Source organism: Dermacentor variabilis, chromosome 4 (assembly GCF_050947875.1).
Source record: "Dermacentor variabilis isolate Ectoservices chromosome 4, ASM5094787v1, whole genome shotgun sequence".
NCBI lineage: Eukaryota > Metazoa > Arthropoda > Arachnida > Ixodida > Ixodidae > Dermacentor > Dermacentor variabilis.
In genome coordinates this window covers 162,904,705-162,920,875 of record NC_134571.1, presented here as the reverse complement: position 1 = coordinate 162,920,875, position 16,171 = coordinate 162,904,705, and the positions used below count along the sequence as shown (strand labels likewise).

General features: G+C 50.5%; 1 protein-coding gene across 1 annotated transcript in view; it reads right to left on the bottom strand.

Annotated features, from left to right (window-relative positions):
• LOC142578403 (uncharacterized) overlaps positions 1-16,171 on the bottom strand; it is an 84,543-nt gene that overhangs the window by 43,602 nt on the left and 24,770 nt on the right. The window contains exon 4 of the mRNA XM_075687793.1: positions 6,778-6,893. Coding sequence (XP_075543908.1) covers positions 6,778-6,893 — 116 coding nt within the window. The remainder of the gene's footprint in view (positions 1-6,777; positions 6,894-16,171) is intronic.

Below are 16,171 nucleotides of genomic sequence, written 5' to 3'. Positions count from 1 at the left end.
TTAATGTCAGAGCTTTCTATATAAGTCCTCATTCTGTGTGAAAAACCTACAGTGAAGCTGTGCTTCGCACTTTGTTGTATTGTAAATAAATCATTCTCCTTTGAAAAATATGTTCTGTGTCGAAGTAAGCATGAACATGTCTGCATGCACGTACAGCTTGCTTTCAGAATGTGTACATAGATGAAGTCGATATTCCGCTAACGCATACTTTAGGTGGTAAGAGAACAACTTATGCTTTTAATATCTTTGTGTATGGTTTAAATATATATAGCAAACATAATGAAGGCAGAGGCATTCAACTATTGTACATGATACCTAAATCATTATTCAATCTTCCCTTCGAGATAATTGGGCAGGCAAGTGTACGGTCCGTCTCGCCTGCTTGCAACCACTGCCTGGCATGCCATATCTTGCATGAGACAGCACAATAGCGTCGTGCCCGCTCATAGGGGCCCTCACCAGGCCCCACACCAAATTTTGGTTATACGCTGAAAGTTGTTACGTGTCCTCTAGGGAGCGTTCTGCTACAAAGATGTTTCAAATTGGCTCATTATTGGCGAAGATAGAAATATTTCAGCGCCACGAACCCATGATATCAGGAGGCGAGCTTCTCTGCATAGCGAAATTCTCTCTAAACTTCTCGACGATGTTCTCCGTGCGTCCAAAACCATCCATAAAACGACTTCCAGCTACCACCCTCAAACTAATGCTCGCCCAGAGCCCTTTCATCGCACGCTGTCCGACATGATATCAATGTACATCAACCCTGGCCACCCCAATTGAGATGTCATTCTACCATTTGTCACTTTCGCATACAGCACGGCCGTCCAACGCACTATGGGGTACTCGCCCTTTTTCCTTGTGTATGGTCGCCAACCGATCACTATCTTCGACCTTCCTTTCTTCGGTGTCCCCATGCCCTCATCCACGTCAGTGCGTGAGAAGTTCGTTTACCGCATTGCCCGGTGTCGCCAACGTGCCCGCATCAATACCGACGCCAGTCAACAAGACCGCAAAATTCGCTATGATGCATCTAACAATATCGTTTCCTTGCACACTGGAGATGAAGTTTAACTGCGGACCCCAGTTCCCACTCCTGGAATGTGCGATAAATTTCAGTCCCGTTTTATTGGGCCCTACATTGTTCGGGATCAGACTTCGCCAGATAACTATCGTGTCACTTCAGTTGCACCGCCTTTGGACGGCCGCTCCCGTGCCACAGAGATTGTGCATGTTTCGCGCTTAAAGCCTTTCATACGGCGTTTCCCTTCATAACCAGCGGCCAGGTTGGCCGCTTCCACGCGCGGGGGAAATTGTGTGAGCATTATAGTACCTCTTCATCGTCTTCATCTGTATATATTCATCATCATGGCCAGTGGCGCTTTCAGCGCGAGACCTGCGGAATAAACTGTTGAGGTTTAACAGCTGTATCGCACTATATATATATATATATATATATATATATATATATATATATATATATATATATATATGATGTTACCGTGGAGGGAAGGAAGAAGTTGGATTGGACTAGAGGATGACGAAGTTTCGCAGGTGCCTGACCGCCATTAACCGCAATTGTAAATTTACACTATTTTACCCTCGTGGGCCAGCTTTCTTCCTGCAACATCTTAGTGGAGGTGCGGGATACAGTCACGGAACTTCGCAGCGGACGTCATCAACCTGCCGCCACAATGGAAAATCAACCGACAAAAGCGACAACCCCTCAGTAGCCCGCGCCAACGGTCATCCTCACTCATCCGCGGGACCCAGGGACATTTTGCGGCACGGACAACGCCGACGTTGAGGTCTGGCTTATGATGTACGAGCGAGTGTGCGAAAACAACAGGTGGGATCCAACCATGATGCTAGCAAATGTTATATTTTATCTAAGAGGAACTGCGAATCAAGTGTACGACACACACGAAGCTGACCTAACGAGCTGTGATGTCTGCAAAGAAAAAATGCGAGACCTGTTTGGCAGACCTGTCGGTCTTCAGCTGCCAGCAAAAAAAGAACTTGCGTGCCGCGCTCAGACGTCCACAGAATCCTATGTCATGTACATGCAGGATGTGCGGACCCTCTGTCGCAAGGCTGATGACAACATGATCGAGGCAGACAAGATTGGTCACATATTGAAAGGTATTGCAGACGATGCCTTCAGTCTCCTGATGTGTAAGGATTGTGCCACTGCGGTTGCAATTGTAAAGGAGTGCCGGCGCTTCGAACAAGCGAAGGGCCGCCGCGTCGCTCAAACTTTCGAACGATCGCCCAATACCGCCGCGAAATCGTCTTGCCAAGACCCGCCGCGGTTCGTTCAGCCCGCAGGACCGGAAGATATCACGCGCATCGTTTGCCGTGAGCTTGAGGCCATGGCTCCGGCTCCAGTTCGTCCCGACTGTCGGGAAAGCGTGCCCGCTATATCCCTTATACAAGCGGTTGTCCGGGAGGAAATAGCAAGTTTGGGCACTCCATCTCTCTGCTCGGTCCGCCATACAAGCACCTACCAGATTTCGCCGGCCACTCGCTCCCAGATGCAAAGCTTTCCGCTACCCCGTCGCAACCCAGCTGACTGGCGCACAGCGGATAAACCCATCCCCTCCAATGGTTCCGGTATTGGAGACAACGCCCGTCATCGCCGCAACCACTGTTGTATATATATATATATATATATATATATATATATATATATATATATATATATATATATATATATATATATATATATATATATATACAGAGAGAGAGAGAGAGAGAGAGAGAGAGAGACCGGTAAATGGCCCCTGGATGAAAATTACAGCCGGTAGTGGCTCCGGGAAACACTGTGTTTGAATGTTTGAGTGCTTAAAAAATTGGTTCGATCAAATGACTTCCTGTGTCACATGTTCGTCTAGACAATAGCTGTTGCAGCATCGTTGGCTGCTTCGGGAAAGCTGATATATGGAGTGATTTATCCTTATTAGAGTTGTTGATTCCTGGGGGCAGAGGGTCGCAGAACTTTCGATAGAAGGGAACAGTCGCGGCGCGGGTACTTGGTGAATACTAGAACTTATGTACTTGAGCATCAGAACCCACCAATTATTATTTCTTAGTACACTAGGAAAAGTGGAAGCACACGAATTGCCTTTGTAATCGGAGCGATAATGCGATAAGCGGCAGCCTTCCTGCGTTCCGTTCCAACGCGTCTGGACGAAATCTGGGTTTCGTGTCGACTCCGCAAGACTGCTACGAAGGCCAGAATTCGTAGTCGTTGGTCGCGTACAAACTGCTAAAAAATGAGGCTCTATTTACGTTTGCGTAATTTCGTTCAATACTATAGCTATCCGCACAGACAAAAGAGAAACAGAAGAAACTTATTTTCAGTGTCACATATGCATGCATAAACGGAGCAGCTCATGCGCCTTTATTCTATGCGGTAACATACATTTAAGGTTCCGAAATGTAGTGTTATTTAGGGCAGGAGACTAGTATATGCCGATGGAGTTGTATCTAGTATTTATTATTGAACAGTGCCCATGGCCCTGGCGTATTGGAACCAATGCGGCACAAACGCAACCAGCGCAGTTTTGAGTACGAGCAAGCGAAATCCAGCGAGAACCAGTGCGTGTACAGCACAGACGAGTGCGCGCCAGCGTCATAGCAGCGAAACAAGCATCTCGTCCAGTGTGACCCAGCTCTTATCCAGTCATCTCGCCGGTCTCCCAGTGACTCCCAGAGAGCGCCAGCGTCCTCTGCGCGGTCCAGTGTTGAAAAAAAAAAACTTTGATTTCACATGGAAAGGCACTGGAAGATGCTGGGTTTTTCAATAGGCATATTATCACGTAGTTCTTTGCAACCGTGCTGCTTACGCACCTTACATTGCAATGGGTGTTTAGAGAAAAAAAGGCATTAGGCGAACATTCATATGCCGCATGCGCAGCTGACCCAGTTGTTGCGCCTCGCACGACGCACTCGCAACAAATATCAGCCGCTTGGATCCTGTAAGCGATGTATAGCTCGGCAGTACGTTGGTTGATCAGAGCTGGGATGATGACACTTTTGATAGCCCACTTGGTCACATCAGGCGTAATAAGTTCAGGCCTGGCACAATTACATGGCCTACAAGCGCGAAAAGTTTGGCAGACATTTGCGCACCCATTTCGCAGATATGTGTGCGCGCGTTGCTGGACTATGGCGCTCCCGCATATACAAGGATAGTCGAATAGCTCGAGGACATTCAGGCAGTAGCGTAGCTAGGTCGTCTGGCACCCGGGGCCCATAGGTCTTCTGTCACCTCCCCCCCCCCGGGTGTAGTCGAGGAAGGCGAGGATATTAACAATTTCTGGGTGTCTTCAGACGTATATGACCGCCCCCCCCTTGCCCTTTGCACTGGGGGCCCACGGCCCCCCCGTTGCTGCGCCACTGCATTCAGGCTGCAAGACGGAGGTTTACAATTTCTCTGACCACGGTGAAATAGGTCCATATTGATAGGGAAAGGAATCGCGTGAGCCCCAAGTATCTACGATGCTGGCTGCTCGAACGGCGCAGGAAAGTCTCAGGTGCCACAAGGGGACACTCTTCTACACTGCTGCAAAACGCCCTGTATCCCGCCGTGGTTGCTCAGTGGCTATGGTGTTGGGCTGTCTAGGACGAGGTCGCGGGATCGAATCCCGGCCACGGCGGCCGCATTCCGATGGGGGCGAAATGCGAAAATACCCGTGGACTTAGATTTAGGTGCACGTTAAAGAACCCCAGGTGGTCTAAATTTCCGGAGTCCTCCACTACGGCGTGCCTCATAATCAGAAAGTGGTTTCCGCATGTAAAACCCCATAATTTCATTTTTTTAAAACGCCCTAGGCAAAACAAATGGGTACTCTACGAACAGGGATTGAGCATGATTGAAAAATTAGACCGTAAGACGCAAGACTCTCCTTGCTTGTAACATAGGCTAAGCATGCAAACTTCCAAATTTGAAAAATGTAACATTTTATTGCGAAAGCAATCATAAGAAACTCCAGGCACATTAATACCGTAGCCGTCGTTGTTATGTTCTGCATAAACTGCAGGAGCGATAACATCGTCCCTGCGTTGCATATGCGATATGTGCCCGTGAAAGTGCTAGGGGGAGTCGACTATAGCGCCTCCATTTCGCACGCGCAAGGGAGGAAAGCGGGGAAGAAGCGCGCCGTCTTCAGTCTCACGCCAGGCACCGGGGTGAGGATAGCTACGGGCGTCCTAATACGGTGGCTGCTGCGTATGGCGCAGCCACGCGTGGCATTGCGTACTGCGCTAGTCCTATCTTGAGAGCGATGTGCAACGGTGACAGACTTTAGGCGTCTGCATTCATCGAATGTCAATAGCTTCGTGTGCGCTGTGTTCTCGCCGTTTAGTTCAAGTTTAAGCGAGAGGGAGCACGAAGGTCAGTTCGTTCGATTCTGTCGCGCTAACTCCCTCCTGCGTTTTTATAACGAGTTTCAGCGGTCAGCGAATTGTATGAGTTCATGTTTGATTGTGCTCCCGTGAGCTCATGCTTGTTCATTTACTTAGTAAAGGAATGTTTAAAGTTTAAACATAACTACTATCCGTACTGGGTATAGCTCTCTACTAATTAGCCATCGAAGTTGATGTTTCGCCTGTCGGGCAAAACTGCGCCTTTTTTCTCAATTATATGGACACTCCAGACGGATTCCTGCCGTCGCCGGCACCGTAATGTTACCGATAAAGTCCAAGGGCTATAACACGGTCCCTGTGTGCCGTATGCTTTATATGCGAGTGAAAGCATGCGAGGTTGAGCCAACGATGGCTAGTCAATCTCGCGCGCGCAAGGGAAGAAAGTGGGGATGAAGCGCGCCGTCTTCCGCCGCGCACAAGGCACCCCATGGGTAGGGGAGGGACTGGTGGGGGGGCGGTGTTCTTCACCGGCGACTGCTGCGTATGGTACTGTCGCGCGGGTCCTATCTCGAAAGCTATCTGCGACGGCGTCGGGGTGCTGATATGCGCTGTGTTTTCGCCGCTTAGTTCGCGTTGAAGCGGGGCAGCGGGAAGGTCAGTTTTCTCGCTGCTGCTGCCGTGTTTCGTCACTCCAGCGTTTTGACAGCGAAAACACACCTCATCGAGTGAGATGTGTTCATGTTCGCTTACACGGCCGATAAAACCACTATCTTTACCTCGTGAACCATTCTACTTATTGGCTACCACAATTAATGCTTAGTATTTCGGTCGAAACTACGTCCTTTTTTTCATTTCGTTACGTCATTTCTGTGCTCTAGTTCTCACGCACCCTCTGAAGCTCTCCCAGTATGTTTCACGCGCTACACCTTGGATGTGTCCCCGATACAGCGTAACCGTTTCTTTCTTATGCACTATGATTGCTCCATTTACGCAAACTTCATTTATCTAAATTTCAATGTTGTTTTATATTAATTTTGTTGTTGCAGATGTACAATGATGAAATTCAGAGGTCTTGTTACCGGCAGTAGTAAGAAAGACATCCCAGTCCCATTTGTCTTCAAGTTCCCACAGATAATATTCGTTACTTTGCATTACGTGGCCAGTTGAGGTGCCTCGGATGTGTCGTACCCACCACGCCACTAGTTGAAGGCAATAATATTAATTTTTGGATATCTAAAAATGCCTTTCTGATCCGTTTACACGTTATAGAATAGCCGGCTGAGTGATTTACCCGACAGTGCCACGATTATCTAATCTAAATACGCCGCACGACTTAGCAGGACCGAGAGCGTTTGGGTTGTAGCGACAATTATAAATGCGACTATTTTTTTTAAATACTGTACTCACGACAGTGCCTTTCCAACATAAAGAGCGTTTCCTGCATTCAGCAACCAATTGTGGAGAATGGTATAACTCGGCCGTAGTTTAACGTCTTTTTTATCATTCATTATCCTGGCGATCATCTGCAAGGAAAAAGAGATCGCAGCCATAATTTAAAACGGCAAATGTACCCACAATGGTGCTCTCCTCTTGTCAGCCAGATAGAAAGAAAAAGTACTCAACGTAGGCAATGCTAGTCACTTTACAAGCAAAGAGAAGTGACATGCTATAAATGAGAAGAGCGTTTGTCTGACAAAGCACGAGGTCGCGGAATCGAAACCCGGTCACGGCGGCCACATTTCGATGGGGAGGAAATGCGAAAACAGCCGTGTACTTAGATTTAGGTGCATGCTGAAGAACCCCAGGTGGTCAACATCACCGAAGTCTCCCATTACGACGTGCCTCATAATCAGATCCTTGTTTCGGCCCGTAAAACGCCACAATTTAATTTTTAATTTAAGCGTTTGATTCGGCTTTTCGAACTACGCTGCGGGTTACCGCCTAATGCTTCAACGGTGATTGCGTACATTTGACGCCAGAAGATTGGGATAAAAGCAGATTGGCATACTTTTACGTTATTGGAAGCTTGGTCATCGTTTTCGTCTGCACTTGTAAAATGTATTCTATATGACTATACTGTAAATGGAATAATAATAATATTCGGGGTTTTACGTGCCAAAACCACTTTCTGATTATGAGGCACGTCGTAGTGGAGGACTCTGGAAATTTTGACCACCTGGGGTTCTCTAACGTGCACCTAAATCTAAGCACACGGGTGTTTTCGCATTTCGCCCCCATCGAAATGCGGCCGCCGTAGGCGGGATTCGATCCCGCGACCTCGTGCTCAGCAGCCCAACACCATAGCCACTGAGCAACCACGGCGGGTACTGTTAATGGAAGAGAAGAAAGTAGGTTAACGGAGAGACCAGATTTTCATTAGTCATAGCATAAAAAGCCAACAAACCAAAATACCGACGACGACCTGTGGGATTCACTTGAACTTACTAATTAAATTAATGAAATGATAAAGTAATGAAAACAAGTGCATGAAAAACAAGCTGCTGCAGGTGGGGCACGATACCACGTTTTACTACTAGAATTAACGCTGGGAGAAATACATAAAGGGAAAATGAGGCGTCCACCTAAACGAAGCAAAGTGCTGCAAAGGCTTTTGTAGTAACTAACTGCGTTTGCATGGATGTCTAATTTCCCCTTTACTAATTACTTATATCCCCCTTTCGGGTTTTCACAGAACTATTACGTCTAACCCTGGAAGTTTTAGCCACTGCCACAATTCACGAGCCTTGGTGGTGGATGTGGAACATTTCTTCTGCCGCAGACGTCACTATTAAGTGATCTTTTTGGGTGCAGGCCAACAAAGCCACATATTGTCACGTGGTGGTGACGTTCAAGAATACCGTAGCAATACTGTGAAAAGACAAAACTAACTTTTATTGGGCGAACCTGTGCCCACAAAAACAGGCTACACTTATAGCACAACAATAGCGGCGAACATGGTCGGTGATCGTCGAAAATCTGATCAGCGGGTCAAGCGCGTCGGCTTTTATAGAGCAGTCGTCACATGTTCCAGACTAATCGTTGGGACCCGCGTGCCTTCCACAAAGTTCTACACCATTCGCGTCACGCGATTTAAATCTGATAACACAAGGTTCGGCGACAACAGACGGCCGGATAGAAGCATCGATAACTTTCCAGAAACGTCGGATACATGCAGGCGCGTCCCGCGCTGTGCAAGAACATTTCTTAGGCGGCGAAACGTGGTCGCCCGATAAAGATAAGTACACGTGTCAATACCCCCCTCTTAAAAAGCGTCGACTCGATGCTGCATACAAACGAAAGTAATGAAGAAAAACATCCGTAGCAAAGAAAACAACAAAATAAGGAAGTTTGTCAGCGTCCGTAAAAGGGTTTCAGACGCACCACGTGAACAACTTCAGAGTGTGCGCGGCGCCGCTGTGACGCGAAATTCCGTCTGGCACGACCTCACAGTCCAGTGCGCCAATACGTCGAATGACCTTGTATGGTCCGAAATAGCGGCGTAATAGTTTCTCACTCAGTCCTCGTCGGCGTATCGGGGTCCAAACCCAAACACGGTCACCGGGCTGGTGCTCCACGAAGCGTCGTCGGAGGTTGTAGTGTCGGCTGTCGGTCCTCTGTTGGTTCTTGATCCGTAGGCGGGCGAGCTGTCGGGCTTCTTCGGCGCGCTGGAGATAGCTAGCGACGTCAACATTCTCTTCGTCAGTGACGTGGGGCAGCATGGCGTCGAGCGTCGTCGTCGGGTTCCTGCCGTAAACCAGCTCAAATAGCGTGATCTGTGTTGTTTCTTGCACCGCCGTGCTGTAAGCGAAGGTTACGTACGGCAGGATGGCGTCCCACGTCTTGTGCTCGACGTCGACGAAGATTGCTAGCATGTCGGCGAGGGTCTTGTTCAGGCGCTCCGCGAGACCATTCGTCTGCGGGTGGTAGGCAGTTGTCCTCCTGTGGCTTGTCTGGCTGTACTGCAGAATGGCTTGGATGAGCTCTGCTGTAAAAGCCGTTCCTCTGTCGGTGATCAAGACTTCTGGGGCACCATGTCGTAGCAGGATGTTCTCGACGAAAAATTTCGCCACTTCGGCTGCGCTGCCTTTTGGTAGAGGTTTAGTTTCAGCAAAGCGGGTGAGATAGTCCGTCGCCACGACGATCCACTTATTCCCGGATGGTGACATCGGAAACGGCTTTCAACAAATCCATCCCAATCTGCTGAAATGGTCGGCGAGGAGGTTCGATCGGCTGTAGTAATCCTGCTGGCCTTGTCGGTGGTGTCTTGCGTCACTGACAGTCTCGGCATGTCTTGACGTAACGGGCGACGTCGGCGGTCAGACGCGGCCAGTAATACATTTCCTGTATTCTCGACAGCGTCCGGGAGAATACGAGGTGCACAGCGAGTGGATCGTCGTGTAGGGCGTGCAGAATTTCTGGACGCAGCGCTGACGGTACAACAAGAAGGTCTGGCGCGGACTGGTGAGAAGTTCTTCACGAGCAGGTTGTTTTGTGGCGCGAACGAAGACAAACCGCGCTTAAATGCCCTAGGGACAACGTCGGTGTTCCCTTCCAAATAGTCGACGAAGTCTTTTAGCGCCGGGTCTGCTCGTTGCTATTTAGTGAAGTATTCCGCGCTTATTATCCCAAGGAAGGCGTCGTCGTACTCGTCGTCTTGCGGCGGGGGATCGATGGGGGCACGTGATAAGCAGTCGGTGTCGGAGTGTTTTCTTCCGGACTTGCATATTACCGTGACGTCATATTCTCGCAGCCTGAGGCTCCACCGCGCCAGCCGTCCTGAAGGGTCCTTTAAGTTAGCTAGCCAACACAACGCGTGATGGTCGCTGATGACTTTAAATGGCCTGCCATAGAGGTAAGGCCGGAATTTAGCTGTAGCCCAAATGATGGCGAGGCATTCCTTTTCAGTCGTAGAATAATTGCTTTCCGCTTTTGACAGCGACCGGCTAGCTTACGATATCACCCATTCAAGTCCTTCTTTCCTCTTGACTAGGACGGCACCGAGGCCTAGGCTAGTGGCGTCAGTGTGGATTTCGGTATCGGCGTCCTCGTCGAAGAGCGCAAGTACCGGCGGCGACTGCATGCGTCGTTTGAGTTCTTGAAATGCTTCGGCCTGCGGCGTTTCCTACTTGAACTCGACATCACATTTGGTTAGATGTGTTAGCGGCTCCGCGATGTGTGAAAAGTCCTTGACAAGCGCCTATAGTAGGCACACATGCGAAGGAATCTGCGCACTGCCTTCTTGTGGGTTGGCTGCGGGAACTTTGCGATGGCAGCTGTATTCTGTGGGTCGGGGCGTACTCCAGATTTACTGATGACGTGGCCTAGGAACAAAAGCTCATCGTAAGCGAAGCGGCACTTTTCCGGCTTCGGAGTGAGCCCTGATGACTTGATGGCCTCTAAAACTGTCGCAAGACGCCTAAGGTGATCGTCGAAATTTTCTGTGAAGACAACGACGTCATCCAAGTAAACAAGACACGTCTGCCACTTCAATCCTGCTAACACCGTGTCCATGACGCGCTGCAACGTTGCAGGCGCCGAGCAAAGTCCGAATGGCATGACCTTGAACTCGTAGAGGCCGTCTGACGTGATGAAGGCGGTCTTCTCGCAATCTCTCTTGTCGACTTCTATTTGCCAGTAGCCAGACTTGAGGTCCATCGACGAGAAGTATTTAGCGTTGCAGAGCCGATCCAATGCGTCGTCGATCCGTGGAAGGGGGTACACATCCTTCTTGGTTATGTTGTTCAGTCGACGGTAATCGACGCAGAAGCGTAGAGCTCCTTCCTTTTTTTTCACCACGACTACAGGAGAGGCCCACGGGCTTTTCGACGACTGGATGATGTCGTCGCGCAGCATTTCGTCGACTTGTTGCCTGATAGCTTCACGTTCTCGCGTCAAAACGCGTTAAGGGCTCTGGCGGAGTGGTCGAGCGCACTCTTCGGTTATTATGCGATGCTTTGCAACTGGTGTTTGTCGAATCCTCGATGACGTCGAAAAGCAGTCTTTGTTTCGTCGGAGAAGACTTCCGATCTGTTGCTGCTTGCTCATAGGAAGACTGGGATTCACGTCGAAGTCTGGTTCGGGGAATATGCTCATCGGGTTAGATGCGGCAGAATCCGAGAGGACAAAGGCATTGCTAGTTTCCACAATTTCCTTGATGTACGAGATTGTCGTGCCCTTGTTGATGTGCTTGAACTCTTGGTTGAAGTTGGTTAGCATAACTTCCACTTGCCCTCCGTGGAGTCGAGCGATCCCTCTTGCGACGCAAATTTCACGGTCGAGCAGTAGGTGTTGGTCGCCCTCGATGACGCCTTCTAGTTCTGCGGGTGTTTCGGTGCCGATGGAAATAATAATGCTGGAGCGCGGCGGGATGCTCACTTGATCTTTGAGCACACTCAAGGCGTGGTGACTACAACAGCTCTCCGGCGGTATCGCTTGATCTTGTGCAGCGTTATCGATTTCGATTTCAGGTCGATGACTGCGCCATGTTGATTCAGCAAATCCATGCCCAGAATGACGTCTCGTGAACACTGTTGGAGGATAACGAAGGTGGCGGGGTAAGTCCGGTCATGAATGGTTATTGTTGCCGTACAGATTCCAGTCGGCGTGATGAGGTGTCCTGAAGCGGTCCGAATTTGAGGGCCTTCCCCATGCAGTCTTACCTTTCCTCAACTAGGCGGCGATGGGTCCACTCATGACGGAGTAATCGGCTCCTGTGTCTACTAAGGCGGTGACTGCGTGGCCGTCGAGAAGCACGTCGAGGTCGGTGGTTCTTTGTCTTGCATTACAGTTAGGTCTTGGCGTCGGATCACAGCTGTGTCGCGCTGACCTGTGGCTGGTACGGGAGGTCGTCAGGTCGTCTTTTGTCGTCGTATTCTTTGCTTTCACACTTCGTCGGGACGGCGGCGTGTCGTTATGTCGTCGAGGTAGTCTATTCCGCGTCTTCTTCGGCGGCTGAGGATCTTCGTCAGTTCGACGAACAGCAACCGCACCTCCATCGGTTGCTGCTTTTAGTTTTCCGGATATGGGCGGACGGACCGGCCCCGGGCTGGGCCAGTGTATGGTCGGCGCTGCGGCGACAGGTAGTGGCCTCGTAACGGCGAACGGGAAGGTCGTCGAGGGCTCCACTGAGTGGCGGCGAGGTAGTCGGCGATATCGCGAGGTTATTCGCCAATCTGTGGCCGCGGCGCGTTAACGGCGAAACCTGGCAGTCCCATCTCCCGGTATGGGCATCGGCGGTACACATGGCCGGCTTCTCCGCAGTGGTAGCAGAGCGGCTGGTTGTCGGGGGTGCGCCAAACGTCAGTCTTCCTTGGAATGCCGCGTGGGTTGACGGGTTGGCGTGCTGGCGGCGGGAGTGGTGGTGGACGACGGAACTGTGTCGTCACTGGGCCCGGCCGTGGGCGCGGAGGGGGACGTGACGGCGGGCAACATCGGCGTATGTCATCGCTTGCGGCTGAGACTGCGGCGACTCAGGGGCTACTCCGAGTTGTTGTGGGAGCTCCTCACGCACGGCGTCGGCAATCGAAGTCACTTGAGGCTGTGATGACGGGAACAGCTTCTGTAGCTCCTCCCGCACGACCGCTCGGATACTCTCGCGCAGGTCGTCGGTGGCTAGTGATCGAACTCCCGCGTAGCTTGTCGAGTTCGGGCGGCGGTCGAATTGCCGGTTTCGCATCTCGAGTGTCTTATCGATGCTGGTGGCCTCGCGAAGAAACTCGTCGAAGGTCTTTGGTGGGCTTCGTACCATTCTGGCAAAAAGTTCCTCCTTCACACCACGCATGAGTAGGCGGATTTTCTTCTCCTCGGGCATTTCAGGGTCGGCGTGGCGAAACAGACGGCTCATTTCTTCCGTAAAGACGACAACGTTCTCGTTTGGTAGCTGCACTCGGGCGGCCAGCATAGCTTTGGCTCTTTCCTTGTGCACGACGCTTGTAAAGGTGCGCAGGAAGCCGCTACGGAACAGGTCCCACGTTGTCCAGGTCGACTCCCTGTTCTCAAAGCACGTTCTGGCGGCATCATCTAAAGCGAAGTAGACATGCCGCAGCTTGTCGTCCGCGTCCCAGTTGTTTAATGTCGCAATTCGTTCGTAGGTCTCCAGCCAAGATTCCGGGTCTTCAGTCGCTGCTCCATGGAAGGTCGGTCGGTCCCGAGGTTGTTGTAGGGTAACGGGGGACGCTGGGGCAGCCATTGGGGTTGTCTTGACCACGACCTTCTTTGTCGTCTCAGGTAGAAGTCCGTGCTCTGGGGGCAGTCCTTGCCGTCTACGGCTAGCACGCTGATCTTGGGCGATGTTGGTTTTGTCCTCGGGCTTCGGGTTTGGATCGCGGCTTTGCGGGGGCGTTCGGTACATGAACGCACAAGCACCTCCACCAAATTTCACGCGGTGGTGACGTTCAAGAACACAGTAGCAATACTGTAAAAAGACAAAACTAACTTTTATTGGGTGAACATGTGCCCACAAAAACAGGCTACACTTATAGCACAACGATAGCGGCGAACACGGTCGGTGATCATCGAAAATCTGATCAGTGGGTCAAGCGTGTCGGCTTTTATACAGCAGTCGTCAAATGTTCCAGACTAATCGTTGGGACCCACGTGCCTTCCACAAAGTTCTACACCATTCGCGTCACGCGATGGTATCTGATAACGCAAGATTCGGCGACAACAGACAGCCGGATAGAAGCATCGATAACTTTCCAGAAACTTCGGATACATGCAGGCGCGTCCCGCGCTGTGCGATAACATTTCTGAGGCGGCGAAACGTGCTCGCCCGATAAAGATAAGTACACGCGTCAATATGCTACCTGAAGGCATCAAGATCGCCGGATTGGATACCATCGATTATGACCCTCATTGATGCCTTCAGTCGATTTATTGACGAGTGGCCTTCATCCGAAAACATCACGCACCCGTGACGCCTGCGGTAGAAAGGATGTTCCACATCTCCCGTCAAGTTTGCGAATGGTGGCGCTGGCTAACACTCACAGGATTAGTTCTTCACTCTTAGGCAAAGTTACACCCTTTGGCTTGCCCCTTCTGCCAAACAACAATAATCGTTATCTGCCTTGCTGCGTTTCCTTTCTTTAACGCTGCGAGCCCGGTACCTTCCAGTAACGAACGGCACGCGCATTATCAGCATAGAACAGTTTACACCCTTAGGAGTGCCCCTTCTGATAATGCGCGTGCCGTTCGTTACTGGAAAGTTCCGGGCTCGCAGCGTTAAAGAAAGGAAACGCATCAAGGCCGATAACGATTATTGTTGTGTGGCAGAAGGGGCAAGCCAAAGGGTGTCTCTTTGCCTAAGAGTGTAGTAGTAAAACGTAAATACGCCAGAAAGTCGGCGAGAAAACGGCACTGGATAGCTCTGTTGGTAAGAGTACCGCCCGCGTAATGCAAAGACGTGCGAAGACCCACCCTTTAATAAAGTTATTTTGATAGAACTGACCATTTTCCGGACGAAACCATCTCAAGATGAATGTCAGCGTTACTGCGATTTCATTCAACCAATGTAGTGTCTCAACGGTTTGTTAACGCCGAAACGCGTCACGCACATTGAGTTCAGGCAGCCAGGCTCCTTTCTCGCACGTAATTCTGCACACGCTGCCTCACCTAGGTGCGCCGCACTCAGGGAATGTAGCCTTCCGGCCTCTTTCTTAACCAAGACTACAAAAGATGCCCACGCGCTTTCCGACGGCTGTACGATGTCGACGCGTAGCATTTCGCTGACTTGTTTCCTTATAGGTTCACGTTCTCGAATCGAAACTCGGTAAGGGCTCTAGTAGAGTGGTCGAGCACACTGTTCGGGTAATATGCGATGCTTTGCAACTGGTAAATGTCGAATCCTCGATGACGCCCAAAAGGAGTCTGTATCGTCAGAGAAGACTCCTGAGCTGCTGCTGCTTGCTCAAGGGGCGACATGGATTTATGTGGAAGTCTGGCTCTAGAACTATGGTCGTTGGGAAGATGCGGCATAATCGGAAAGGAAAAACGCATTGCCGGCTTCCACAATTCCCTCGTTGTATGGCATCATCGTGCCCTTCTTGACGTGCTTGAACTCCTGGCTGAAGTTTGTCGGCATCATTTTCGCTTTCCTTCCGTGGTGTCGAGCAAACCGCTCTTGCGATTCAAATTTTACGGTCGAGCTGTAGAAGGTGGTCGCCCTCGATGACGCCTTCTACGTCTGCAGGTGTTTCGCTGACGATGGAAATGACAATGCTATAGCGAGATGTGATGTTGTCTTGGTCGTCAAGTGCAGTCAAGGCATGGTACCTACGAGCGCTCTCTGGCGTCACTGCTTGATTTTCGGTTACCATTATCGACTTTACTTCTGGTCGGTGATCGCGCCGTGTGGGTTCAGGAAGTCCATGCCGAGTATGACGTCTCTTGATCACTGTTGAAAGATAACCCAGTTGGCAGGGTAGGTCCAGTCATGAACGATAATTCTTGCCGTGCACATTCTAGTCGGCATTATTAGGGGTCCTCCAGCGCTCCGAATTTGAGCGTCTTCGCATGCAGTCTAAACTATTTTCAACTAGGCGGCGAGGCGGCAATGGGTTCATGCATCACTGAGTGGCCGGCTCCTGCGTCCACTAGGGCGGGGAGTGCGTGGCCATCGACAAGCACGTCGAAATCGGCGGTTCTTTCTCTTGCATCGCAAGTAGGTCTTGGCGTAGGATCCCGGCTGCATGGCGTTGACGTGTGGGTGTAGGTCGCATTGTCAGGCGGTTGGTCAGTGCGTTCATTGCTTCCATACTTCGTCGCGATGGCGGCGTGTAATTATGTGGGGAGATAGTGTTTTTCA